This window comes from Chanodichthys erythropterus, chromosome 13, assembly GCF_024489055.1.
Source record: "Chanodichthys erythropterus isolate Z2021 chromosome 13, ASM2448905v1, whole genome shotgun sequence".
Lineage (NCBI taxonomy): Eukaryota > Metazoa > Chordata > Actinopteri > Cypriniformes > Xenocyprididae > Chanodichthys > Chanodichthys erythropterus.
This window is the reverse complement of record NC_090233.1, coordinates 15,716,226-15,742,704: the sequence shown is the minus strand read 5'-3', so window position 1 is coordinate 15,742,704 and position 26,479 is coordinate 15,716,226. Positions and strand designations below refer to the sequence as shown.

Sequence of the window (26,479 nt, the reverse complement as noted above, 5' to 3'; positions counted from 1 at the left end):
CCCTCAGACCTGTTGCTGTCTGCGCTTCGTAGGACTGTGTGTGACTTTCCAGTTCCCGCTGGATTTCGTCCTCCGCATATGCGCTTAATAAAGCCCGAACCTCTCATCTGTCCATCGGTCGTAAACTCATTCGGATAGCAAACAACTCTTACTGAAATAAAATGCTGCGTGAACTCAACCAATCAGCATGTTCAGCGCTCAAGCCCCACCCCCGAACGTTCCTGAACTTTGAACCGGTTCTTCCTCGAGAGCAGGGACTTTCTGAGGGGGAGATTTTTCCCTGATCCCTGCGGTCGAAACACGCCCAAAGTCCCTAACGCCCGAGGAAAGTTCCTGCGGTGGAAACGCGGCTTAATGTGCGTACAACGATCTATTAAACTGCTCATTAACCTGTGCTTTTTATGTTTAGGGTCTACTTTACCCTCTGTTTGTGTGTGTACATCAGGTCCAGCACTGCGCTGAACTCTGCTTTCACTTTACCCGCATGGCGATACTAACGACCTGCTCTTTTTCCTCTCTTCCTCTTTGTTTCACCCTCAATCACTGTTCCAAGGCTGCCAAACAGATCAAAGATAGGTACAGTATATGTTCACTCTCAGTGTGGTTGTGTGTCCACTGCATGAACACTTCTCTCAGGGTGTGTTCACACTTGACAGGTTTGGTTTGATTGAAACACACTCTGGTGCGATTGTTCTGTTAGTGCGGTTCATTTGATTAAGTGTGAACTCTGACTGAAATATGAGCTCAACACACACCAGTTTCATCTAAACGAATTAAAAACACGACGAGATGTGACCCTGTGAAGGACAGAATGCTCAAGCACACCTGGTTCCTCTCGTCACAGGAGCTGCGTCGCCCATCACGGTTCGGTACAGGCGTCAGAGCCACCGTCTCCTCGCAGCAGATAGAGGAATTCCCGCTACTGTTTTGACTCCTTTACAGATTTTCTAAGCTCTTCACGAGTTCTTCACTGGTAATAATACCATCATATGTACACACATACAGTGAGCGTTCAGCACACAGCACTGGTTTGGATGTAAGTTCCGTCTCAAAATATACGCCATAAAAGCCGTTTGTTTGTTTGTTTTGTATCTTTAGGTGCAGCCTTAAAAATGACAGTGTGAACACTAAATGAACCAGGAGTAAATGTATTGTTTTCTTTTTAGACCCAAGGGCACTGCAAGTGTGAACACACCCTTAATGATAGTAATGCCAACATGTGTGTGTGTGTGTGTGTGTGTGTGTGTGTGTGTGTGTGTGTGTGTGTGTGTGTGTGTGTGTGTGTGTGTGTGTGTGTGTGTGTGTGTGTGTGCAGGAGTCACCTGTTGTCTGTCACATTATTATGTGGGTCATTCAGTCACTTCAGTCATGCACTGCGTCCCAAATCAAATACTTCCCTACTATATAGTATGCAAAAATATGTCTGAATACATAATACTCGTGTCTGGATGACCTACTACTTCTGGCGAGATTCTGAAGCGTGCATTTGATGGACACTTTACTATCCCATGAGACCACGGGAGAAGATTTATGAATGGCATTGAAGCGACGCTGGCAGGTCACATGACAGTAACAATATGGTGGATGTAGTACGTCCAGATTTCATTCATATTACACACATGTGCACACATGTACTTTTTTTAATGGTCATGAAGTATGTTTCAACCCAAATCTAGTACGTACTATACAGTGTGTGATTTCGGACGCAGCTGTAGTGTTTTTGTGATGCATGTTAACAAGGATTTTCTCTGTTTGCATTAGGATGTGTGCTGAAACTATATTTTATTTAGTTGTCTGTTCAGAATCGTGATCTCTATTTGAAACAAGAACATCATGATTCTCAGCTGTAGTGTGCATCAGCCTCGACGCTCCGTAAACCGACGCTCTCCTCATATATAATACATGTGTCTGTGGTCGCTTTAATCCATTGGGAATGAAAGGCTTCTAATGAAAGCAGTGAGGCTGATTACACTGTTCTAGCAGTAATTCATTATGCATGTGTGTATCTACAGTGGGAATGTTAACCTTAAAACTACGGTCTGATTAATGAAGTGAAATCTGCTAACAGACTATATTTTACTGCTGTCCAGCACACTAACACTGTTTCACACTGAGTGAGACACGAGTGCTCCGGTTCTGTTATTTATGGGATACTGTGCCAAATATTCTCTTCAATAACAATATATAATATATTATGGACGGGGAAACTATTGCAGACTTGATCCTCCTGAAATTATATGTGGAGGATGAAGTTTTACATCACATTAATAAATAATTTGCGTCGACATTTGCAAATAATTTTCATAAAAATGTTGTAAAATGCAGCGCAAGGAAACTACGATAGAATATACTATAGATACTCAGAGGTCTGAAGTATAAATTAGCTTTAAATCACTTGAATTTCTAAGAGTACAAATTTGTTTACAGTTAATTTGAAAATAAAAAACGTGGATAGAAGAGGTCACAGAAATAGATCCAGGAGTGCTGAGTAACGGTGTGACTGTAGTTAAATAACCGTACTGTTATTATTTTGCTCTTTCAGGGTCACGATGGCTCCTGCCTTCCGCCTGACGATGAAGCCCAAAGCCACAGATAACATGACCCATCTGATGGTGGACTTCAGTCACGAGAGACAGGTTCTGCAGGGCCTCAAGTTCCTCCCCGGTAAGATAATTACTAATTGGTTATTTCGCTGCTCGTATTACTGGATCGACCTCTCTTGAGTTTGAACCTGCAACCTTTCAGCTACCATACGCCATCTGCACCCTGAAACAGCTGTGATAGAAGAATCCAACACCGCGGTGTCTGCGGCCTAGCACACGAGAACACAAGGACTTTTATAAACAGTTTTTCCTCCTTTGTTAAAAAACAAAACAAAGGAGAAACAGCCGATCAAAGCCCTGTTAGCTCAGTTATTAGCAGTGATATTTTGCCTCAGACTCACCTCAGTTAAACACAGGAGATAACAGCGCACACTCCGACGTCACTAGACAAAATCTCCGGTTTCACCGGCTACACGACAACACTGCAACCACTGAGTTTCTGAAAATCTTCATCCTGGCAGGAGTTTTTTTTAAAAAGCTTAGAAAAGGTTGTGTTGGTGTGGACAGAGCCTCAGTTTCTGCAGAGTTTACCATGAACCTTCATTTAACACACATGATCCCGCTCAGCAAGTCCTTCAGGCTCATGTGAAAACTACACACACCCCTGATCTAACATAACATGATCTTTACATATGATGATTATGATTCTTACCATCATAAAAATGTTTCCACACCCAAAGGATACTAACGTCCATTTAGAGGAATGTTACTGTAACGCGTATAATCTAAAAGATTTAAAGCGTTAGTTCACCCAAAAATGAAGTTTCTGTCATTCATTACTCTCCCTCATGTCGTTCCACACCTGTAAGACCTTCAATCATCATAAATATCTTAATTTGTGTTCTAAAGATGAATGAAGGTCTTACAGGTGTGGAACGACATGAGGGAGAGTAATGAATGACAGAAACTTCATTTTTGGGTGAACCTACGCTTTAATATTACATGTTACTGTTACGTGTACTGGTAGAGAGATGAGGCAGATGCGGATTTCCACAATAATATAATGCGTTTAATGTAACAAAGGTAAGGAACGCCAACATACACAGTAAACAACATTCAGAACGGACAAGGAGTGAAGGGAGTGAGTGTCATATAAAGGGAGTGCTGACAATAGAGTCCAGGTGCAGGTGATCCGTGATGATAGGGAGATGACGAGGGAAGTGAGTGCAGGTGTGGAGAACAGGAGGATCTTGGGAAATGAAGTCTAGGAGAACAAGGGATCTGTAACAGTTACACCACTATTTCAAAAGTACACTCAAATATTACGTGTGTTGCGTGAGACTGATGTGTTGGCATGAAAAGTTTGCTAATCTGCAACAAGTTATATCCAGTCTTTTATTTTGTGCCAGCTAAACAAAACCATGCTGAAAAATCCAGTTAAAACCAGCCTAAGCTGGTCTCCCAGCCTGGTCATAGCTGGTTTTAGAGGGGTTTAGGTTAGTTGGGAGGCTGGGAGACCAGCTTAAATCAGCAAGACCACCTTAAGACCAGGCAACCAGTTTAGGCTGGTTTTAGCTGGATTTTTCAGCAGGAAACCCTGTTCCTTTTCTCAGGTATTCATGCAATAGACCCGGTACATTAAATGATAAACTTTATCAGAGTTCTTGATTAAAGATGCATTGCTGTCAAAGGACTACAGGAGCATTTCTTTAAGGGCCAGATTTAATAAACAGGGCAAATTAGCCTGAGACCGCAATCCCATAAAAGCACCGATGGGAGTGAAGTTTCTGCGGTGAATCTACTGACAACACACACATTCAAGGACACAGACGCAGCATCTCATCTCAGACCAACACAATCTTCAACAGCAGGTCAAATCAGTGTAGGGTCGCAAACAAGCAGAGCCTCTACTAACAACACACTCTGCTCTTCCTCCTGGTGTTCAATACTGCCCCAAATACCAGTACACTGACGACCACAAACTGTAGAAAATCACGTTGCATGATTCATTTACTAACCTTCCTCCCATAAATGTGAAAGCACCTGAAAGGGAAACTCTTACAAACACATATGCAGTAAGGTCAGCCGCACAAATGAGCGTGTAGAGGCCTTTCACTGCTAATGTTTCACGGCGTCTTCAGTAAACCCTGACAGTAGTTCTGGCACAGCCGAAAGAATGAATAATGTGTATTGTGTTTAGCTCTGACCGCTCGTCTGACCTGCTCTCGTGCGTTCGGATGTGTCATGATGACTCCGGGTCTACAGATGCACCAAATCCAGACATTCCACAGCATTCCTCGGCTCTGACATCATCTTCTTACCAAATATCATCTGACTAAACCACTGTAGACTGTGTTATACGTCTCTGCTTCTGTGTCCTTACGACGCTAAATGACAAATTTCATGAATAATAATTTGCTTACACTGACATTCCCAGGTGATTTTCCCAGACTGTGCCGATTTAACATTTGCACAGATATCGTTCCATTGCCTCGTAATATGCATTAAAATCATCTGGAGATTGAGTCTGCACTGAGAGCTCTCCTCTTCACATAATTATGCACAACATCATTTTAACAGTCAATATCGATTGGATATTTCTTACACGAATGTAAGTTTGATTATCTTAAGTTTAATTCTTCTGCTCGATTTACATGAATAAATGACACATTATTTGCCAACTTTACAGAAATACAGACACAGAAACTCAAACGTTTATTCTTCGATTTAAGGAGATTTAACACCACACATTTCTGATTTCCTGACCTTTCAACATTGTCTGGCACATTCTGACACCTTTCCCAGTTTGAAACAGAGAAAGTGAAGACTGTGTTATTTACGACTGCATGTTATCTTTGGACGAAGGTGTTTAACAGGTTATTCAGGATACGGGATGATCTCACACACATGACATGATTTTAGAATATATTTTTAGTCTAACTCTCCGTTAAGGTGACCAGCTGCTTATTTCTGCAGGACGCAGATGTGATTTTACGGGACACTGCAGGACACAATATAAGTTTGCAATGTAAATATTGATTGACATCAAGACTATTTGCCATCACGATGAAAACATGTTTTAAATCACCAGTAAGCTTTGTTAATTGTGCCTGGCACTGCATTTGCACAGGTTCGTGACCTCTTCAGTCTACTAAATATAATGAACTGAGTAACAGTAAAAATCATTAAATCCTCGAGGGAACAAACCATGTGTGATGATCTTCAGTACGCTGTTGTGATCTTCCCCACAGTGCCCAGAGCTCCGGAGATTGTGCTCGGAGACTGTGTGGTGATGGATAACGAGGTGACCGTAACCTGGAGGATGCCGACGGAGGACAGCAAGATCGACCACTACATCTTAGAGTACAGAAAAACCAACCACGAGGGTCTGCCGCGGGTGAAGGACGAGCAGTGCTGGGAGGTGCTGGACGACATCAGGACCACTGAACACACACTACAAGGTGCTGAAGCTGTTGATGTGACGGGACGGTGAATTATTAGAAAATAAAGCACACCGGAGGAGGTGATGCTGTTACGCCTCAGGCTCGGGGCATCATTTCTAATAATTCAGCGGCTCAGAGTCACTTATACTACGGTTCCCACACCTCAAGACGTTGTTCAGATGTTGTTTTTCAAGACATTTGTTAGGTTTTCATTCTTAAAACACTCTTGTGTGTAGGACTAATTTCTTACGCGTCTCATCCTACTTCTCCGTTGATAATTACAAAACATTGTTTTAGAGCCAGTAATGTTGGCTTGAACCGTTGATAGCAGAATAAAGCAGTTATTAATGCAGTTATTAGAGAGAGATGAAGCATGTGTGAGTCAGTGTTCAGCAGCAGCGTCTGAGAGTCAAACTGTAAGTTTATCCGCTTCAAGAACAGCGCTGTTATTACCTCACCAGTGAGAAATCACATGAAGCTTTTAAGCTGTTGAACTATTTCACTGATAAACTCGTCAGAGCAGCGCTGACCACACGTTTGTGTGTTTGTGTGTGTGTGTGTGTGTGTCCGTACTGTGTGTGTGTGTGTGTGTGTGTGTGTGTGTGAGTGTGTGGGAGAGAGAGAGTATGTGCTTTCCATGCATAATAAAACCTAATTTTGTGGCAAAAAACATGGAAATAATTTGTGATTTTTATCCCATTGTTTACTATATGTATTTGCGTGGTCAGTGTCGCTGTCGGCTGTGAGGACCTTTGAAATAAATAACTGAAATCGTTTGGTGAAGTGATACGGATCTGCCTGGAACTACTTTATCCGTGTGTTTCCCTGAAAATAACTGCACACCTCAGAACGTTCCTCGACCAATCAGATTCAAGCATTCAACAGACCGTACTATAAATATTCTTATAGGTTTTATTGTTTATTTTATTGTTTATTTTAGTTAAAGTTTTATTTTTTTTGTCATTTTTATTTTTTATTTTTTTGTTATAAATGTGTCTATACAGTTTTTAAGTTTTAGGTTTTAGTTATTTTTAGTCTTAGTTATTTTACTACTTCAACTCAAATTAAACAAAAATGAGAAATTTTGCCTTTGCAACGGGCTGAAATAAAATAAGTTTTTTCTGTTTTCTTTTATTTTAGTTAATGTTTGTTTTATATCAAGTGATGAATACATTTTTTTATGGTTTTAGTTGTAGTTAACAATAATAACATTAGCAGTTTAATATTCTATATTATTTCACGTTTCACACTTTGATGCATGATGAAAACGGCGTGTTCTGTTCATTCGGCAGGATTGAGATTTGACTCCAAATTCATGAACTTCCGGGTACGAGCGTGTAACAAAGCAGCCGCGGGCGATTATTCAGACCCCGTCACCTTGGAAACTAGAGGTAGGGTTGTGTATTAAAGTATGGAAAATCATTTTTCATACATATATATATATATATATATATATATATATTCAATTTGTTGTTGTTGTTTTCAAAAGTGTGGGGTCATTTTTCAAAAGTGACAGTAAAGACATTTATAATGTTACAAAAGATTCTATTTAAAAAAAAATGTTGTTCTTTTGAAATTTATAATCATCAAAGAATCCTGAAAAATAAAATGTATCACAGTTTCTTCAACTGTTTTCAACATTGATAATAATCATAAATGTTATCAGAATGATTTCTGAAGGATCATGTGACGCTGAAGACTGGAGTAATGATGCTGGAAATTCAGCTTTGATCACAGGAATAAATTACACTTTACTATATATTCACACAGACATTCAAACATTTTAAATTATAGTTATAATATTTCACAGCCGTATAGACCCCAAACTTTTGACAGCAGGGTTATTAGTAAAGGAGAATGTTCCTGGATTGTGACGTTGATGTCTGTCTCTCTGTGTTAGCGTTTAACTTCGGCTTTGACTCCACGTCGTCTCATCTGAATCTGAAGGTGGAGGACGGGAGTGTGGAGTGGGATCCGCAGGGAGGGAAAGGGCTAGACAGCAAAGTCAAAGGGAAGGAGAACAAGGGCAGGTAAGACGTTTCAAATATAGCATCGTTCTTTCATTGAATCAGCCGTGGATGAGATTAAACAAACATGTTTTAGCGCTCTCAGCTGTACATCGTCACTGTCGGGCGGAAACCTCGTATTTCATCATTTTTATTTACTATTGGTCACCCTTTACATCTGTCTGTGGGTTTTGCAGATATTTAACCAATGAAAAGTATTACAAATAGTTTGTGACTAAACCACGTAACTCCATTGGATCCTCAAACTGTCAGTCAAACCTCATAACTCCGCCCACCTCTATCATGACTCAAATGCCGCACACACACTTTGACTCTGCTTGTTTACAATGCAATGGTGAACAGAGAACTGGTTGTTTGAATAAGTACAGTGTTTTCTTCACTCCAGAAACATTATTTATATAAAAGCTAATGTTTTATGTATTTGAGGAGCGTTTTTTAGTCTAGCATTTGTCATCGAGTCAGCCAACTGTGTCTTAAATATAGCATGTGAGTAGCATTTCATCTTAAATGAGCTTCCTCATATCTACAGTAAACTTTATAACTTGTAAGTTGATGAAAGCGTAATGTGATGCACTGCCTCAAATGAGCCTTTCTAACGAGGGACAAAACACACATATGTCCGAAATTCACTGGTCAAAAACCTCGAAACTCCAATTGAGCTTGATTTTGGTACAATGTTGATAATCTAACGACACATGCAGATGTCTGACCACGCCACAATATCAACTTTGACAATGCAATGTTTAATCATTTATAAAAACTGTGTTTTCTTTCTTCTGGATTTTCTAGAAAGTAACGTTTTTTGAAACTACGAGGTTTCCGACAGTGATGACGTGTGATGGTGTGTGTTTATCGGTCAACACATCCGTGTGAAGCTCTGTCCGGAGAGTAATGGACTGAACTGTTAAAATCACTTTTGCTAATTGGAATAAATCTGAAATAAAATAAAATTATTCTGTAAAAACTTACATTTAAATGAAAATTAGAATGTGGCAACTAACTGAAATAAGTTTCTATTGAAGTACTAAAATTACTAAAACTAAACTGAAGCTAAAATTATTTAAAGCTATATAGAAATATTTTTTAAAAAAATCACAAAACAAAATTACTAAAACTAAAATGAAAATGAAAATCTAACAATAAAAGCTAATTAAAAATATTCATGAATACTATAACAGTATATAAATAATACAGAAATAACCCTGAAATGATAACATAAATAATTACTTTCCCTTTAAATACTTTCATTTTAATCCCGTCCCGTCTGAACTCTCTCCAGACTGTGTTCATGTGACAGTAAAATAAAGCAGACGCACTCATCTCTGTGGTTTCCACAGACTCACTCACGAGTCTTTGCCGTCATTTAATGCTCACTTATAATTAACACTCCTGCTTTAATAACGCTGTTGAAATGAGTCTTTAGCAAATCTCACAATCAGTATATTTTTGGTAACACTTTAAGGTGATGTAGTTACATGTACTTACTATAGTAATAACAGTAATTATGCATAATTACAAGTAACTAACCCTAAACCAAACCCTAACCCTAACTCTACAGTAAGTACATGTAGTTAATTAATATTACTCAGTACATTTTGAGTAATTACAATGTACTACATCACCTTAAAAGAAAGTATTTTTTACTATACATTATAATGCTGTAATCCCTAAATCTCTTGTAGCATTTAAAATGTAGTTTATATTTTAGTTTATAGTGTTTTCAAAAACAGTGTAGAGTTTTAAAATCTGCCGTTTGTCATTTATTGGCAAAAACGTAGAAAACATTATGGGTGCATCCCTAATAACTCCTGCTCTTGTTTTTCCTTCTCCACCAATCAGCAGTGCACATTTCACCAATCTGAAGAATATGTCCAGGTGACGTGTGTCTGTTAGCGCTGGTCTTTAGCTCTCTCTGACCGCTGCTGGCTTATCTAGAGCCTTCATTCAGCTCCGCTACGGGCTTTGTGTTCACTAAGACTGATCTCAGCACAGCGTTTCATGAAAAAGGATCACTTCAATCTACTTTAATCTATCCTTCAGTATCTCCATACATGAATTATAACAAGATTAATTAGTTCTCAATTAAAAGAACGCATTTTATTTTTTATTTGTAAATTCATGTGTGATCCTTATTCATGAAATGTGTGTTCTTCTGATGGGGGTTTCTGTGTTTCTAAACCGAGTGCTCTTGGAAATGACAGGATTGATTACGGATTCTGCATGTGCCACTTGTGTTACTAAAAGTAGAATATATACATAGAATATCAATCACATGATGTGTTTTTGTCTTTTTGTCAGCTGTTATTAGAATGATTCTGACTAAAAACTGACAACCATCTTTGCTATCACCTCCCTCTCTGAAACTTTGCCATTTCTTGAAATGTTTTAAAAAATGATGACCTAATTTTGAGTTGTGCAACTTTAAATTCAACTTAATACTAAATATAAAGTTGCTTTTCCATGCTCACATCTGTATGACTGTGGTGAGTAACCCTTCGCCTGAAATCACCGCTTTTATGCTCGTCTCATCAGTCATCCCATCACGGCAAACACACTGCACTGAAACGCATCAGTTCTGCATGTCATTACAGCTGTCATGCATTACAAATGAACCATCTGGTGTCTCTAAGTATCGTGAGATAATGCTCAGTGTTTTAGGACGTCCCCAGAGGACGACTGCCTTTTGTTTGGGTCATCCTTCACCGGCCAGCTGTTCTTCTGCTAATATGAGGGATCTTACATATGGCTTAATCAGTCCTTAAACATGCTCAAAGAAAAATACACTTATTTGTGCACTTTGTTGAATTCTATATCAAGTACACAATAAAATACACAATCAACTGCCTGTAATTGCTGCTTAATTGATCTATAATAGCCATTCATAATCTGCACAGCCATGATTGTTCAGATGATCAAGATCTCAACAGCTGTTCTGGTGTTTTTCGTTGCATTAACTCTGAGTAGCATTGCATCACGTGTGCTACTGTGGCTATGCATTGCTTTTCCATGAATTTTTCCAGATTTTCCATTAGATTTTCCATAGCTTTTTCTCACCACCATCACAAACAGTAGGGTTGGGTTGAAAATATAAATTTCTCGATTTTAATCGATTCTCGTTTTGATAAACAGATATTAAATCCCAAGAATCAATCTTTTGTGCTGTTTTCAGTTGATGCATGAACAAAACTTGATCAAACAATACAAAAAAATCACAGTAAGTGTGCTGATTTAATGCTTTCGAGATGAAGTCATAGCTTTCGAATTTCTTATGAATTTATTTATGAAATTCAAACAATAAATGTTGTTTTGTTGCTCTATAAGATTACTTAGACAGATTGCTGTTGCGGCACATGAACCAATCATCTTCTGCGTTACTACTAGTTATAGCACAAAATAAAGATGAATGAACATCAGAAGGTATGTTGAAAGATACAGAACAACTTACTGAAATATATATAATATATACTGTAAATTTAAATGTTTGCACATCAGTATTTTAGTACCGACTGACAGGGTTCACTGTATAGTTTACAGCATTAGTTCAGAGAGATTTTTGTTCCTGACATACACCGATCAGGCATGACATCATGAGCACCGACAGCTGAAGTGAATAACACCGATCATCTCTTCATCACGGCACCTGTGGGTGGATATATTAGGCAGCAAGTGGACATTTTGTCCTCAAAGTTGATGTTAGAAGCAGGAAAATGGGCAAGCGTAAGGATTTGAGCGAGTTTGAAACAGTCCAAATTGTGATGGCTAGACGACTGGGTCAGAGCATCTCCAGCTCTTGTGGGGTGTTCCCGGTCTGCAGTGGTCACGATCTATCAAAAGTGCTCCAAGGAAGGAACAGTGGTGAACCGGAGACAGGGTCATGGGCGGCCGAGGCTCATTGAAGTCTCAACAGACGAGCTCCTGTAGCTCAAACTGCTCCAGAAGTTAATGCTGGTTCTGATAGAAAGGTGTCAGAATACACACAGTTTGTTGCGTATGGAGCTGCAGACCAGTCAGGGTGATGCTGACCCCTGTCCACCGCCGAAAGAGCCAACAGTGAGTATCAGAACTGGACAATGGAGCAATGGAAGAAGGTGGTCTGGTCTGATGAACCACGTTTTCTTCTACATCACGTGGATGGCCGGGTGCGTGTGCGTCTCTTATCTGGGGAACACATGGCACCAGGATGCACTATGGGAAGAAGGCAAGCCGGAGGAGGCAGTGTGATGCTTCGGGCAATGTTCTGCTGGGAAACCTTGGGTCCTGCCATCCATGTGGATGTTACTTTGACACGTACCACTTTCCTAAGCACTGTTGCAGACCATGTACACCCTTTCATGAAACGGTATTCCCTGGTGGCCTCTTTCAGCAGGATCAATATTAGGAAGGTGGTCGTAATGTTATGCCTGATTGGTGTATATCCAAATTAATCCATATCAAATCTAATCGGGATCAGACTGAATTGAATCACAAGCTTGTGAATTGAAAACAAATCAAATTGTGAAATTTGTGTCAATGCCCAGCCCTAACAGATAGGGACATGCTGTGTTTGATAACTAACCTCTTCTCTTCTCTTCTCTTCTCTTCTCTTCTCTTCTCTTCTCTTCTCTTCTCTTCTCTTCTCTTCTCTTCTCTTCTCTTCTCTTCTCTTCTCTTCTCTTCTCTTCTCTTCTCTTCTCTTCTCCTGTGTGTTGTGGGATTAGGAGTTTGTGTTTTGATGATTTATCTTTGTGCTCACACCAGCTGAAGTTAGTTTAGTATGTGTGTGTGTGTGTGTGTGTGTGTGTGTGTGTGTATTGACCGTCTGTGTCTCTGTGATGATTTCAGAAGTGGAACTCCATCTCCTAAACGAACATCAGTGAGCCGCTCGCCGGCCACCAGAGGAGCCAGAGATCGCTTCACTGGAGAGTCCTACACAGTTCTGGGTACCAAAATAACCTTAGAAATGTTCAGGTGTTTCAGTCAACACTGCTATTCAAAAGTCTGGTGGAACTTCAGTTTCAAGTGAACTCTTCTTTTCTGTGTCTTTTAAAGAGACACGGTTTCAAAGAACAGGTTTTCCTGCTTGAATGTTGATTATTCTCCTCATATTCTCCATTGTTGCAGCTCCTCTCTTCCCAGTCTGTCAGTAACGCTCTGTTTAGTTCCTGTCTCTATGAAGCCCCTCCTTCTGAAAAGCACAATGTGCTATGATTGGTCAGCTGGAGCAGTGTGTTGTGATTGGTGTTTGGGAAATGTCCCGCCCCTTACCATAACCACCAGTTTCAACACACTACTGACTAACTCAAGCAGGCCTCGCCCTGGTTGAGTTAGTTAGTAGTCTTACGACACTTTTGTGTTCTGTGGAGCTGCTTTGAATTGGTTTTATAATTAATGAACTTTGCAACTTTGACAGTTATTGAACTGAATTAAGCTGATTAATGACTGAATTAATGATTAATGATTGTATTCTTGTACAGCTGGAATCAAATGTGTAATTGATTGATTTTGCACCAATATCACTATTATTTTCCTGTTTATTACTGTGAAGCTTCGAGACAAATATATAAATATATATATAAACCAATGTCACATGACCTGTAAACAACACTTACTATAGTACACGTCATCTACACAAACATGTTTGTCGTTTGATTGACATTCTGATCATTTGAATGTTTTAATGAAGCTCGTGTGTTTGTGTTGGTCAGGGGACACGTGTATAGAGTCTGGGCAGCATTACTGGGAAGTGAAGCCTCAGAAAGACTGTAAGTCCTACAGCGTTGGTCTGGCCTACAGAAACCTCGGGAAATTCGACCAGCTGGGGAAGACCAACAACACCTGGTGTATCCACGTCAACAACTGGCTGCAGAACTCATTTGCGGCCAAACACAACAACAAGGCCAAGAACTTGGATGTGCCGGTGCCGGACAGCATCGGGGTCTACTGCGACTTTGATCGGGGTAATGTGCAAAATCTGATATGAAATATCAGATATGAGTAGATGTTTTTTCTGTTTGATTAACCCTATAAAGCATCACATTTGATACGCCTCTAAATGAGCAACATGATCAAAACTTTACTGAAAATAAATCAGCAACAGCACCAAATGATATATTTTGCCCAGTTTGTGCCTCTGAATAAATTTGAGGTGTTTTTCCCTCCATATTCTCACTATATCATTCTGTATGATACAAACAATTCTTTATGTTTTCTTTACTTTAATCTTCTTACTTTATGTTTTGTCAGATGTGGAGGAAACTAATAGTTTATAATGAAAAGAAAGTCATTTTATAAGCAGTTTAAGTGTTGTCTGTTCATGTCTTGCTGGATTCGTAGTCTACAGGACATTATAGCCCGTCCTCGGGTTTCGCTCGTGCCGTCAGATACCTACAGATTGAGTTTCAGCCATTTCCATTCATGCTTTGCTGTGAGCTGGTTCCCATCATGCATCAGCTGAATAACTGCAGCATGTTAATATGACTGGTGTTTATTAAAGACTGTGTGTGTCTTTTTCAGGCCAACTTTCTTTCTATAATGCTGAAAACAAACAGTTACTCCACACGTTTAAGATGAAGTTCACCCAACCTGTTGTTCCAGCCTTCATGGTGAGTTTGGAGTACAAACAACTGCAAACCATGAAATATCATGTATGATGTTTTAATAAAATCAGGCAACAGGAAAGAAAATAAATAAAAAATGACACAGAAATGGGTTAGTCATTATCTTGATTGTTTACAAATAATAAAAGCTTGTAAAAGTATTCTTTAAGTATTATCACAGAAACACCACTTTATCTTTAAGGTAATGATATAAAAAAATCATATGTTTAAAAGCAGCAGTGGTTACACTTTATTATGAGCTGTCCTCATCAGTGCATTTATACACTTAAATACTGAATATTAATAATAACTAATGTACTTATTTTAGGGTTAGGGTTTGGTTTAGGGTTATTTGATTGTAACTTTGCATAATTTACTATAGTAAGTACTTGTAACATGTACAACAAGGACAGCCGCTTTATATGACCACTAACAAAACATCAAACATCTCTCTGACATGACGCACTTTTGGTTGCTAATGTTTCTTTGCATGAAGATTGAAGAATTATATGCATTTAAATGTCTTCTTCACTGCCGCAGCTCACATGAACACAAACTGAAGGATAATTTAAGGAATTCACTCTTACATTTGTCACTCCTGAAATCCATCGTTACTCCAGTCATTGAATCGTTCACTCAACACAATCAATAAATAACTGATTAATGTTATGAATGAATAAGTTACAACAACAAAAAACTAATCCTTTGGTTGTTTGTTTAATTTATTCAAAATTAGAATAACAGTTTTGTTTTTCATGCTGTTAAGAAGGCTGATGTGAAGTTAACCAGAGTTATTCTTGAGTATTGTAAGTAAATATGGAAAGTTTAATCAAACATATTTTATTGTTCATTTTCCCTTCATTTCTGCATTAGCTTGTGTGCTAATTCAGTTCATACTTCTAACTTGGCATTGTGTATTCTCGTCTCTTGTAATATTCCTCATTTGTGAGTTGCTTTATATAAACGTGTGCTAAATGAACACATGTGAAATTAATACACGCTCTGTCTGCGTTCATCTCATCACGTCTGCAAACACAAACTCTTTCAGCAAGACATCACCATCAACCAGTGTGTTTTTAAAGCGATATACACTATATAGGAAATCTCTACTGCTCGATTATTTTTTGTCACAAAATACAACTAAATTATGGCTCAGCTCTTTATATGAAGCTGAATATACAAGCATGTCCAACTTTATCTGCTCACATACAGTATACTCGTGTAAAGCCATATTTATATCAAATCTCAAATGCTTGTATCTTCACAAAATGTTAACTATATTATTGCCCGGAGCTAATCTGCTAAATGCGAAATATATGGCATGAAGAAATTAAGATGTTATAAACTGATTTTCTAAAAAGCTGCTTTGAAAATATTTGTATTGCTCAAAAAGCGCTACATAAATAAATTTGACTTGACTTTACATTAAATGTGATTAAACCTGGATAGTTTCATGTGCACATTTTTCCCTGTCAAAGCTGTTTTGTTCATATTTTCACAGTGTCGATCTTCTCTATACGCAAGTACACACGTTTTAGTGTGGTTTTGATTTTGGCCTCAAACGATTATGAAAACATGATGCTGCATTCAGTTCCTTTCCTTTAAAGCGGAGCGCCGTCGCCCTTCCTAACATCCAAATCAGTCAAATCACGTAACATGGCTGTCGTAATATACAGTCTCCTGCCGGATGTGCTTGATACTAAAAAAAAAGAAGTTAAAAGCGCATTGAGCTGCGAAAGAGACGCCGTTCGGGCAGCTTTATGTGCACGTGATCCGATTCGGAGCGAAACACGGCTGCAGGCATGCGCTTAAACGGGCAAATACACACAAAAATATGTAAAAATGGCGAGTTTTCAATGCAGTCGGTTGTGTGTTAGGTGAACATAAACAGTTGGGAAGGTAATCCAGTGCTTGTCAGTTTATTAGATCTGTGCATTCGGTCTTAAAGTGACAGCAGCCTAATAAACCTCTGTGTCAGTTAATCAAACTAAAGGGAACGAGAGGATCATTTACTGCTTATCACAACTTACTATCACAACAGGTCTCTGTGGTGGAGATGATAACGAATGACCTGTGAGCGTGTTTGTGTTTCAGGTGTGGTGCGGCGGTCTGACGCTGACCTCAGGCCTGCAGGTTCCCAGCGCCGTAAGAAGCTTCCAGAAAACAGAGAATGGGCTGGGAGGATCGAACAGCAGTATATCCCAGCCGGATCCCTCCGTGTCCTGTGATATCTGCTTCTACGATAAACTGCCTTCAGTGGATTCCCTCCTGCCGTGAACACATCTCCCAATCCTCTAGGAAAACTGGACACACTCGCGACGGCCGAGGCTCGTAGACCGGCAGGATCTGGAGAGACGTTTCCTTCACGTTCTCTCCGACGGACACTTTCATCAGGAGATGTTTGCGTCGGAAAAGCTAGTGGTTTATCAGGGAATAGTTGAGTGCACTTTCTCTCACTGATTTAGGTTGAATGATGACATGCTTTTTGAGTTGTTTGTCTTTCACTATTACTTTAGTTTTGTTCTGTGTAGCGTGAGTGTTTATCTGCTTTCTGTGGGATTTTCTTAACTGTCCTGAGATCCGAAATCAGTTGGTGAATTTGAGCTTTGCACAAGTGTAAAAATGATGAAAGCTGCTTATAATGTCCCCAGATTGTCATATACTGTTGTTGTTATTATTATATCTGGATAATAATTTTGGATGTGTATGTTTTTGTTGTATAAATGTGTCATCCTGAGTTTGTCATTATGCTGATTTTTAAAAGTCATTTAGGTCTAATTTTTGGACTGAAGCAAGATTTTGTCAAACATTTGTGCAGAAACTAATAATCAAACCTCTGTAACACTCCTTAATGAGCTTAATTCCAAACATTAAAGCTCACCAAAGACTTCTGTGCCGACTTTGATCATCTGATGCCAAAAGAGCAAGTGAGGTCACAATCTTTTGACCTGTGCACGAAAATGTGTGATTTATTTTTTAAATCCAACAGTCAAGATTCTTGATGGATCTAGACGTCTCCAGTCAGAGTATAGTATTCAAGTTTTTACTCCAGTACGGATGAGTTGAGCATGAAAGGACGGAGACATAGTGAAGAGGAAAATGAATAATAAACAGCTCAGTAGGCGAAACACAGAAAAGAAGGAGAACAGCCAGAGGTCTTGTTATATAAGGAGATGCCAGCCTTCACCGAGTCTAATGTGTCACGTGTGCCTCGTGAACCAATCACATTACAGCCTTTGCACTGTTGACATTACCTGACAATAACATTATTGTCTCTTATAAAACATAATTTTTCCCGTTGTAAACTCCAAATGTAGTTCAGTCAAGAAGCATTTGATGACAAACAGATTAACAGACAGGCTTTTTATTCAGAAAAAAACTGTTTATTCAGCGTAATGAAGCCTCTTCTTCAGACATCCATTAATGACAGCCTCTTCTTTCTTTCTTTCTTTCTTTCTTTCTTTCTTTCTTTCTTTCTTTCTTTCTTTCTTTCTTTCTTTCTTTCTTTCTTTCTTTCTTTCTCTCTTTCTCTCTCTCTCTCTCTCTCTCTCTCTTTCAGAGGCTCTGGCACAGCTCGCCTGTCTCCGAGACATTAAAAGGACAGTTCACCCAAAAATTATCCCATGATTTACACACCTTCATATACAATCCTAGTTGTATATGACTATCTTCTTTCAGAAGAACACAATCAGAGAAATATTTTAAAATATCCTGGATCTTCAGAGCATTATAATGGGAGTGAACAGGAGGCGTGTTTTGAAGCCCAAAATAGATGTATCCATCCATCATAAATATAATCCATATGGCTCCAGGGGGTTAATAAAGGCCTTCTGAAGCAAAGCGATGTGTTTTTGTAAGAAAAATATCCATATTTAAAACTTTATAAATTCAAATAACTAGTTTCCAGCATATGGCCAGCGCTACGCATCGATTTGCAGCAGAAGCGTGACCTTTGACACGACGCATGACATAATGAGGAACGCAGAAGCACAGAGGAGAGAGCAAAACAAAACACCGGTCACGAATTAGAAGTCTAAAATGAGAATTTTAAAGAGAAATGTCAGAGGATTTCAATATAAGAGAAGAGGAGATTGAGTTTGTTGCACAGCGAGAGGCGTCTAAGCTTACGATACTCCTGCGTCATGCGTCATTTCTTACAAAAAACACATCGCTTCAGAAGGCCTTTATTAACCCCCTGGAGCAGTATGGATTATATTTATGATGGATTTTTTCATCTATTTTGGGCTTCAAAACATGCCTCCTGTTCACTCCCATTATAAAGCTCTGAAGATCCAGGATATTTTAAAATATTTCTCTGATTGAGCTCGTCTGAGAGATGATAGTCATATACAACTAGGATGGCTTGAGGGTGATTAAATCATGGGATGATTTTCATTTTTAGGCGAACTGTCCCTTTAAGGCTATTTCTGCAACGCGTTTTCACAGATTGTATGTCCCTTCTGGCGCACGGTCGCAGTGTGTTGTGAATCTGATGTGAAACACAAGCAGAATAAATGCGTTCATGAATGATTGAGATAAAGCAGTTCTTCAGCGCTTTCCTGCTCATGGTGAGTTATAAGAAGACATGAATTAATTCTGCTCGGATTATATGAATGTTGTATCGTATAATAACATGATGTAGTGTGACATCAGGTGTGTGTTTGCTGTGGTTCAGGTGAGTCAGTGTGAACACAGAGATGATCCTCCAGAGCAGATCTAATGGCTCGACTGAACCGGACGCTAGTGTTGAGTCTCCTGATCGCCGCCAGCTGCATCTTCCTGCTGTTCCAGCTCTTCAACCACAGACAGACTAAAGTGACCGGACGAACACACACACACACATATACTTAAATACCATTATTTATCATCACACACATGTATATAAATCATATATTAATATATTGACATTATTTCCTTCAGAATGGGCTCAGCGTCTTGAGTAGTAAAGGATATCTGTCTGGGAAAGAGGCGCACTGGGTGAGTCTAAGATAAAGGATTAGTTCACTTTCAATTTAAATTTCCTGATAATTCACTCTCCTCCGTGTCATCCAAGAAGTTCATGTCTTTCTTTCTTCAGTGGAAAAGAAATGAAGGTTTTTGAGGAAAACATTCCAGGATTTTTCTCCATATAGTGAAAGCGGAAGCACGTGCACGGCGATCATTTGTGTTTATAAGCATAAACAGTTGTATTTTTTTAGTACATGTCTGACTCTTATTCCTCGTCTGGGATCATGTAGAGCTCTTTGAAGCTGCACTGAAACTGACATTTGGACCTTCAACCCGTTGAACCCCAGTGAAGTCCACTATATGGAGAAAAATCCTGGAATGTTTTCCTTCATTTCTTTTCCCCTGAAGAAAGATGAACATCTTGGATGACATGGAGGAGAGTAAATTATCAGGGAATGTTAATTTGAAAGTGAACTAATCCTTCAATTCTGTTCACACACCGTTTCATCTCCGATATGAATGACGTTATTCCGCCTCTGATTCTCCTCCAATCCAGCATCTGCTGAAGAAGTTCCTGGGGCTGGTCCATAAGTTCAAGCTGCCGGTGTTTCTGGTGGACACGGCCTCTCTGAAGCTGCTGTCCCAGGATGCCGTTCTGTACAGGGACAGTCAGCTGAAGGAGCCGCACTGCAGCTTCCTCTGCACACACCGAGACTTCACCACCTTCGCTCTGTACGGAAACCTCTGGAAGTATGATGTGAGGAAATCAGCACAATCATGTGTGAAGTCAGTACGGTTATGCTAATGATCCTGGCGAATAAAACATGAAGTTACCAAATAAATATGATTAGGACATGAAATATTGATTTGAGACCTTTTTGTCTTGTAATAATCCATCCAAAATCATTCCAGCATCAAGACAAACACTATTACTGTACTAATATTAATAAATATATATATATATATAATGAAGATTTGTACCTGATTAACTCCTCTGTGCACTCGTGCAGGCCGCGCTGTTGGAGGCGGCAGCTGAGCGCGGTCTGGAGCTGATGGAGATTCATGGCAAAGACCCCAGACTGGTCAGCATGGATGATCTGACGGCCAAAGAAATCCCACTGCACTTCCTGTTCCGCTTTAACAGCCGTCTGGTTCACGTGGTCGTCCTGTACGAGCGCAGCGGGAAGTACCTCTGGCACGGCCCGCTCCGGCTGAAGGCCAGTATGGACCGGACCTTCGCCCCCTTCGGGAAGCTGGACTATGGCCGTCACGCCGGGGCCTACGACAGGTGACGACGGCATGAGTATCACATGTGCACACGTGACGAGTTCAGAAGCATGTTCTCCATCTGTGTTCCTGTTTCCAGAAAACTGTCAGTCAATTTTTCCATTATGAAAAGAACGAAAACAAACACTAAATAATATCTGCATAAAAGCCTAAAACGGCACATTTTCACTAGTGCTCAAAGTCAGGAAGATTGTCTTTTAAAGAAATTAATACTTTTATTCAGCAAGATCACAATAAATATATCAAAAGTGACAGTAAACACATTTATAATGTTCAAAAGATTATATTTCAAATAAGTTCATAATCATCAAAGAGTCCTGAAAACAAAGTGCATCAGTTTCACACAAATCTGAAGCTGTTTTCAACACTGATAATAATCATAAATGAGCATCAAATCATCATATCAGAATGATTTCTGAAGGATCATGTGACACTGAAGACTGGAGTAATGATGCTGAAAATTCAGCTTTGATCACAGGATTTAAAATATCTTACAGTAGAAAACTGCTATTTTAAATGATAATACTATTTCAGTGTTTTTACTGTATTTTTGAGCAGAAGAGCTAAAATATAAAACACTTTGAACGGTTGTGATATTATCTCATTTATTAACTCTGAGTGTAAGGAAAGACACTTAAGATTAGACATTGTTTAATTCCACGACTTTTCCAGGCCGGAGCTCATTCTGACCACTCTGGATGGGCTTGATGTGAGAATCCCCAAAAACTTCTCTGGTTTCCTGCGGGAGTTTTCCAGCAGTCGCTTTCTGGAGTGTCGCAGTAGAGAAGCCAAGGCCTTCTTCCAGGTACTGCTGTTTGATGGGAAATATAAATATACGTGTTTTAATATATTTATTGCATGATTAATCGTTAGAAGATTGCGATCTCGCTTCACACGCCCACATGATCTTATTCCTAAATGACAGTGATTCGTCTGTCTATGAAATCTTTGACAAGTCTGATCACAGCGAACGTTCAGATCTGATCCAGAGAGAGCCGTTGTCATGTGTAGATATGAAACAGCTTCAACCTCACATTATCATTATTTCTGTCTTACAATCATTCAAATGATCACAGAAGTTCTGGGATGAAAGTTTATAGTTCAGATATAAACACTGATGTCTACAGTAGTGATCAAAACAGAGGAAATCACCTTTTGAAAGAATCTTGATGCTTCAAATAAAGACTGTATCAATTACATCGTTACACCAGTAGGTGGAGACAAGCGACTGTTAAAATGAGTCATTGAATCATTCATTCAAGAGATTCGTTCAGAAACACTGATTCATCCAGTAATGAAACAAGTGAGTCACTGAATCATTCATTCAAACCAATAAAAAAGTAATTAAAATAGTTTTAAATAGACTGCAGCATTTAGCATTTTGTTAGAACAGCTTTAGTAAATTACATGTTATTTTTGATCTCTGTTTTAAACAAAAGAAAATCTCTATTTATCCCGAATCGTGCCGCTCTGATTGGACTGTTTTGTCTGGTTTAAGCAATGAATGTCTGTTGGGCTCAGTGTGAAAATAATGTTGTGCAGCTGTACCCAGAAGACACCTCTGCAGAGGCTGTGGACTTCAGGATGAGGGCTAAAAGTCTGCTCCATCTGGCCTCCAAAGTGCTGTCTGTGCTCGGAGTCCCTTTCTGGCTCAGCAGCGGCACCTGTCTCGGTGAGAAGCTCCGACGATTACACTGATCCACACTTACACTCCTAATCTCAGCCCATACACTACTGCTCATTATGACTTATGGCATGTATTTGATCTAAAATACAGTGCAAACAGTAATATTGAGAAATATTATTAAAATATCAGTTTTCTATGTGAATATATAGTAAAGTGTAATTTTCAGCATCATTACTCCAGTCTTCAGTGTCACATGATCCTTCAGAAATCATTCTTTGATTCACATGATGAACTTACCGCATCATGTGGCCAAGCACACCAATGGAAAAAAAAGTCTAAGCAGTTTAAAATCCATTCGCAAAAAATCATGTTATAAAACTGCTTTCAACTTTTGGCCAATAGATGGCACTGTTGTACACAAGAATGGTCAGGTGTGTCAAAAACCTTTTGCTAATTTTTGGCCAGCATGGGTTAAAACAGATCCGACACAAATTAGGTGAAGCTGTAGAGTGGAATGATGGATGGCCGTGACATAAACCTAGTGTTTTCTGAGATCCAACATCCTCCTCTTCTATTTAAAGGGTTAGTTCACCCAAAAATGAAAATTCTGTCATTAATTCCTCACCCTCGTGTTGTTTCACACCCGTAAGACCTTCGTTCATCTTCAGAACACAAATTAAGATATTTTTGATGAACGAAGGTCTTACGGGTGTGGAACGACACGAGGGTGAGGAATTAATGACATTATTTTCATTTTCGGGTGAACGAACCCTTTAACCTGCTGGCTGTCAGATTCATTATAGCAAAATTGTTTAGTCTGTCAAAAAAGCTTTTGATATCTTTTTGCCAACATGATCTAACAAAGATCTGCACCAAATGAGGTGAAGATCTGATGAACGGTCCAGGTTTTACAGAAATGATGCAGAAACTTGTGTTGTGGAAACTGAGCCAAGAATGAAGAGATTTTGTTGTTCGGTTATTCATCTCAAAATAAGTTTAATATAAGCTGTTGGTGGCGCTAGAGTGTTAGAGATGGAGACCCAAAATATGCCACGGTTGATGTTCATAGTGTCTTTTCCTATGTTTGGTTCTATGGGTTGCCAAAGACTTCAAGAGCAGAAGAGGAAGAATTAGATTAGCTGGAGTGACTCTCTTCCTCTTCCTCTCCCACAGGATGGTACAGACAGTGTAGCATCATTCCCTACAGTAAAGACGTGGATCTGGGCATTTGGATCAAAGACTACAGGCACGACATCACTCAGGCCTTTCAGAAGGCTGGTCTCCCACTGAAGCACAAGTTCGGGAAGGTAAGGAGCGCCCGGAGGAGTCACAAACATGGCCGCCGAGTGAACGGGCCGTCCTCGAAAGGGACTTTGTTCTTCCTCAGTGTTTCTGCCAGACAGATTCAGCCGTTCAGAGACGCAGTGTTCTGGATATAAAGACACTGAACAAACTCTACGAACGTGTTGTACCAATTAAGATACATATTAAACCGTTTGTTTTGATGCTGGTTTAATTTTAGCATAAATTCTATTTCAGCATTAATGTCACTTCAAACTCAATTCGAAATGTAGTTGGGATGAACTTTGAACTTGAAAATATTAACCTCAGCTGTTTACACAAATGTATTCTGACAGATATTATAATCGTGTTCCTTGATTACATTATATTAATTAATATGAAAGGACATTTTTAAATGATCCTTACTGTATTACATATACAGATATTTAGAGAGCTGATATTCAGTTATTAAGGTAACAGATGTGAATGTTTTAATAACTGTCATCAAAGTTACATCACAGTGCTTTTAATGATCACTAAAATGACTTTATTGATGGATTTGTTGTGAAATCGAGACAGTTTCAGCCTTCATTTGTTTAATTTCAGGTGGAGGACAGTTTGGAGCTCTCCTTTCAGGGCAACGACGTGAAACTGGACATTTTCTTTTTTTATGATGACGGTGACGTCGTGTGGAATGGAGGCACGCAGGCGAAGAGCGGCAGAAAATTCAAGTGAGTGTTAGAGAGTTTTCTGTTATCAATCAAACATGGTTTTTGATATCAGTCACATGATTCCATCATGGATGTTAGAGCTTTACAGTCCAAAAAGGCTTGTATTGTCAGAAATGTGTATTATGAGGACACAAGACACTGGAGCCTTCATTCAAACGGATCACATGTGGCATTCGTCCAGTCAATGACACTGACACCGCAGATATGCAAATGAGGACATTAACCCGGGGTTTAGGAATATACAGTGTGAAAAGTCAGTTTATGATTAATTATCCTCGCAATTATGAGCAATGTGAAGCAAGATAACTCTTTACCCAGAGTCTTTCTAATTGTGTTGCTTCCTGACAGATACGTGTTCCCACGCTTCAGTCTGTGTTGGACCGAGCTGATGGAGCTGAAGGTCCAGGTTCCCTGCGAGACCGGAGACTATGTGACGGCCAACTATGGACCCAGCTGGAATGTTCCTGTGAAGACCTGGGACTGGAAGAGCTCCCCGTTCAACGTGCAGGAGAATGGCGTCTGGCCTGTGAGGGAATGGGATGATGTCATTCAAGTTTACTGAAGCATCATGGGAGTGTTTCGTTATACTCCTGTTGATGTGTCACATTGCAGTTATAATGTTACAAACCACTCTAAAGTTCCCTGAACGTCTGACTGAAACACTAAGAGAACATTGATTAAAAACATTCGAGATGAAGTAATCGTGCTTAGAATGTGTAAATCACGTGCTGCTCCTCTCTGGGCACTGATATATGTCTGTTGTTGTTTCTGAATAAACTCTTGTGTGAAATATTTTGGCTGTTTAGACGTAGTGATGAATCTGTTTTAATAGCTGTGGTCTGGAGCCTTGCTGGAAGTGTGGAACAGATAATGTGGTTGATTGAGGCTGATCTGAAGGTGACGTTTCTTTCAGACTGTTTTTCTCTGCAGATGCTGAGAAACGAGCTAAGATGGAGTCATCTGATTGTCCACAGCAGTGATCGGAGAAGACGTTTGCTTCTATGATTGTGCCTGATGAGGGTGTGAATGTTGAAAACAGCAGAGGACCAAGAACTGAACCTTGATGCACTCCTATGATTGCTGATGAAACTCGGGCACTGGGTGTGGCGTAGAGAGATTGCTGATGTCACTGTTTTTATCAGTGGAAAAGGTGACGGTCACCTGGCGTAAGCCAGAGAGAGAGGGCACGCTTAAACCCCCATCTGGATCATAACACCTTTTTAAGGGACACACTATAAGCAAAAACTGATTTTCATGCACCTGTCAATTTTGAGATTTTGCACTTTTTGGCTTTTCATAGGAATAAAACTAAAGTTTGTTGTAGGTTTTGACTATCTATATTCTGAAGGTTTTTACAGAGGGGTTTCTTGATATATTTGTCTGATTTTAAACATTTTATTCCTTAAAAATTATATCTTTAATCCCCCTCTGTAAAAAAACCTAATATGAAAAAAAAAATTAACCTGACTTCATCCAATATTCAGATTTTTATTATAGAAATTTTTCCAAATTAGTGCATATTTAATTAGATAATGCCTTTGTATATTTAAACGTTCCAGAAAACTTGTAATGCAAAAAAAAAAAAAAAAATAGTATTACAATTCTTAATGTAATCAATCTACAAGGGAAGCATGATAACATCTGTTAATATTTTTACTCTATTCACCTGGAGTGTCCCGAAATGCTGATTCTTGCTCACGATTTTCTATTTTGCATAGTTGCATTCCCCCCCATTACTTGAATTATCGACTTAAAATTACAGTATTAGGTTTCACTTCCATTTTATTTTATACAAACTATGAAAAATATATATTAAACATTTTGTAGTGCCACTTAAATACTTCATTCACACTGACACGATATTGTATCTGCTAACACTTGATTTTAGTGTCCTTGTTACACACTACATGTACCCAACCCTAAACTGAATCTTAATCTAACCCTAGCTCCGTTTTAAGTACATGTAGTTAATATCACTCAGTACTTTAACATGTTCTTGTTTCAGTGTAATTATACAT

The 26,479-nt window shown here is 39.2% G+C and overlaps 2 protein-coding genes across 11 annotated transcripts in view; both read left to right on the top strand.

The window, feature by feature from the left end:
- Window positions 1-17,432, top strand: part of fsd1l (fibronectin type III and SPRY domain containing 1-like) — a 28,643-nt gene extending 11,211 nt beyond the window's left edge. For 5 of the 7 annotated variants that reach the window (XM_067406643.1, XM_067406645.1, XM_067406647.1 and 2 more), the window contains 10 exons: window positions 554-576; window positions 2,543-2,664; window positions 5,795-6,004; window positions 7,279-7,377; window positions 7,887-8,016; window positions 9,853-9,888; window positions 12,835-12,932; window positions 13,698-13,949; window positions 14,506-14,594; window positions 16,683-17,432. In XM_067406643.1, coding sequence (XP_067262744.1) covers window positions 554-576; window positions 2,543-2,664; window positions 5,795-6,004; window positions 7,279-7,377; window positions 7,887-8,016; window positions 9,853-9,888; window positions 12,835-12,932; window positions 13,698-13,949; window positions 14,506-14,594; window positions 16,683-16,865 — 1,242 coding nt within the window. In that variant the 3' untranslated portion in view covers window positions 16,866-17,432. The remainder of the gene's footprint in view (window positions 1-553; window positions 577-2,542; window positions 2,665-5,794; window positions 6,005-7,278; window positions 7,378-7,886; window positions 8,017-9,852; window positions 9,889-12,834; window positions 12,933-13,697; window positions 13,950-14,505; window positions 14,595-16,682) is intronic. The other 2 variants (XM_067406644.1, XM_067406646.1) reach the window with 2 other exon arrangements.
- Window positions 17,433-19,041: 1,609 nt separating this feature from the next.
- Window positions 19,042-26,387, top strand: fktn (fukutin). Of its 4 annotated transcripts, none has more exons than XM_067408335.1 (10): window positions 19,042-19,156; window positions 19,264-19,403; window positions 19,509-19,565; window positions 20,092-20,292; window positions 20,546-20,823; window positions 21,495-21,627; window positions 22,365-22,494; window positions 23,623-23,756; window positions 24,337-24,461; window positions 24,810-26,387. In XM_067408335.1, exons 2-10 carry the CDS (start codon window positions 19,308-19,310, stop codon window positions 25,021-25,023), a joined length of 1,368 nt encoding a protein of 455 aa, XP_067264436.1. In that variant the 5' UTR covers window positions 19,042-19,156; window positions 19,264-19,307; the 3' UTR covers window positions 25,024-26,387. The 4 variants fall into 4 exon arrangements, with proteins under 4 accessions (XP_067264436.1, XP_067264437.1, XP_067264439.1 ...); XM_067408336.1 differs by having other exon boundaries at window positions 19,082-19,156; window positions 19,242-19,403; XM_067408338.1 differs by lacking the exons at window positions 19,042-19,156; window positions 19,264-19,403; window positions 19,509-19,565 and having other exon boundaries at window positions 20,154-20,285.
- Window positions 26,388-26,479: the final 92 nt, after the last annotated feature.

Coding starts and splice junctions, on each gene's coding strand:
- fktn (XM_067408335.1), top strand. CDS start 19,308: ATGGCTCGACTGAACCGGACGCTAGTGTTGAGTCTCCTGATCGCCGCC. Junction 19,566..20,091: donor CTGGGAAAGAGGCGCACTGG/GTGAGTCTAAGA, acceptor CCTCCAATCCAG/CATCTGCTGAAGAAGTTCCT. Junction 20,293..20,545: donor GAAACCTCTGGAAGTATGAT/GTGAGGAAATCA, acceptor GCACTCGTGCAG/GCCGCGCTGTTGGAGGCGGC.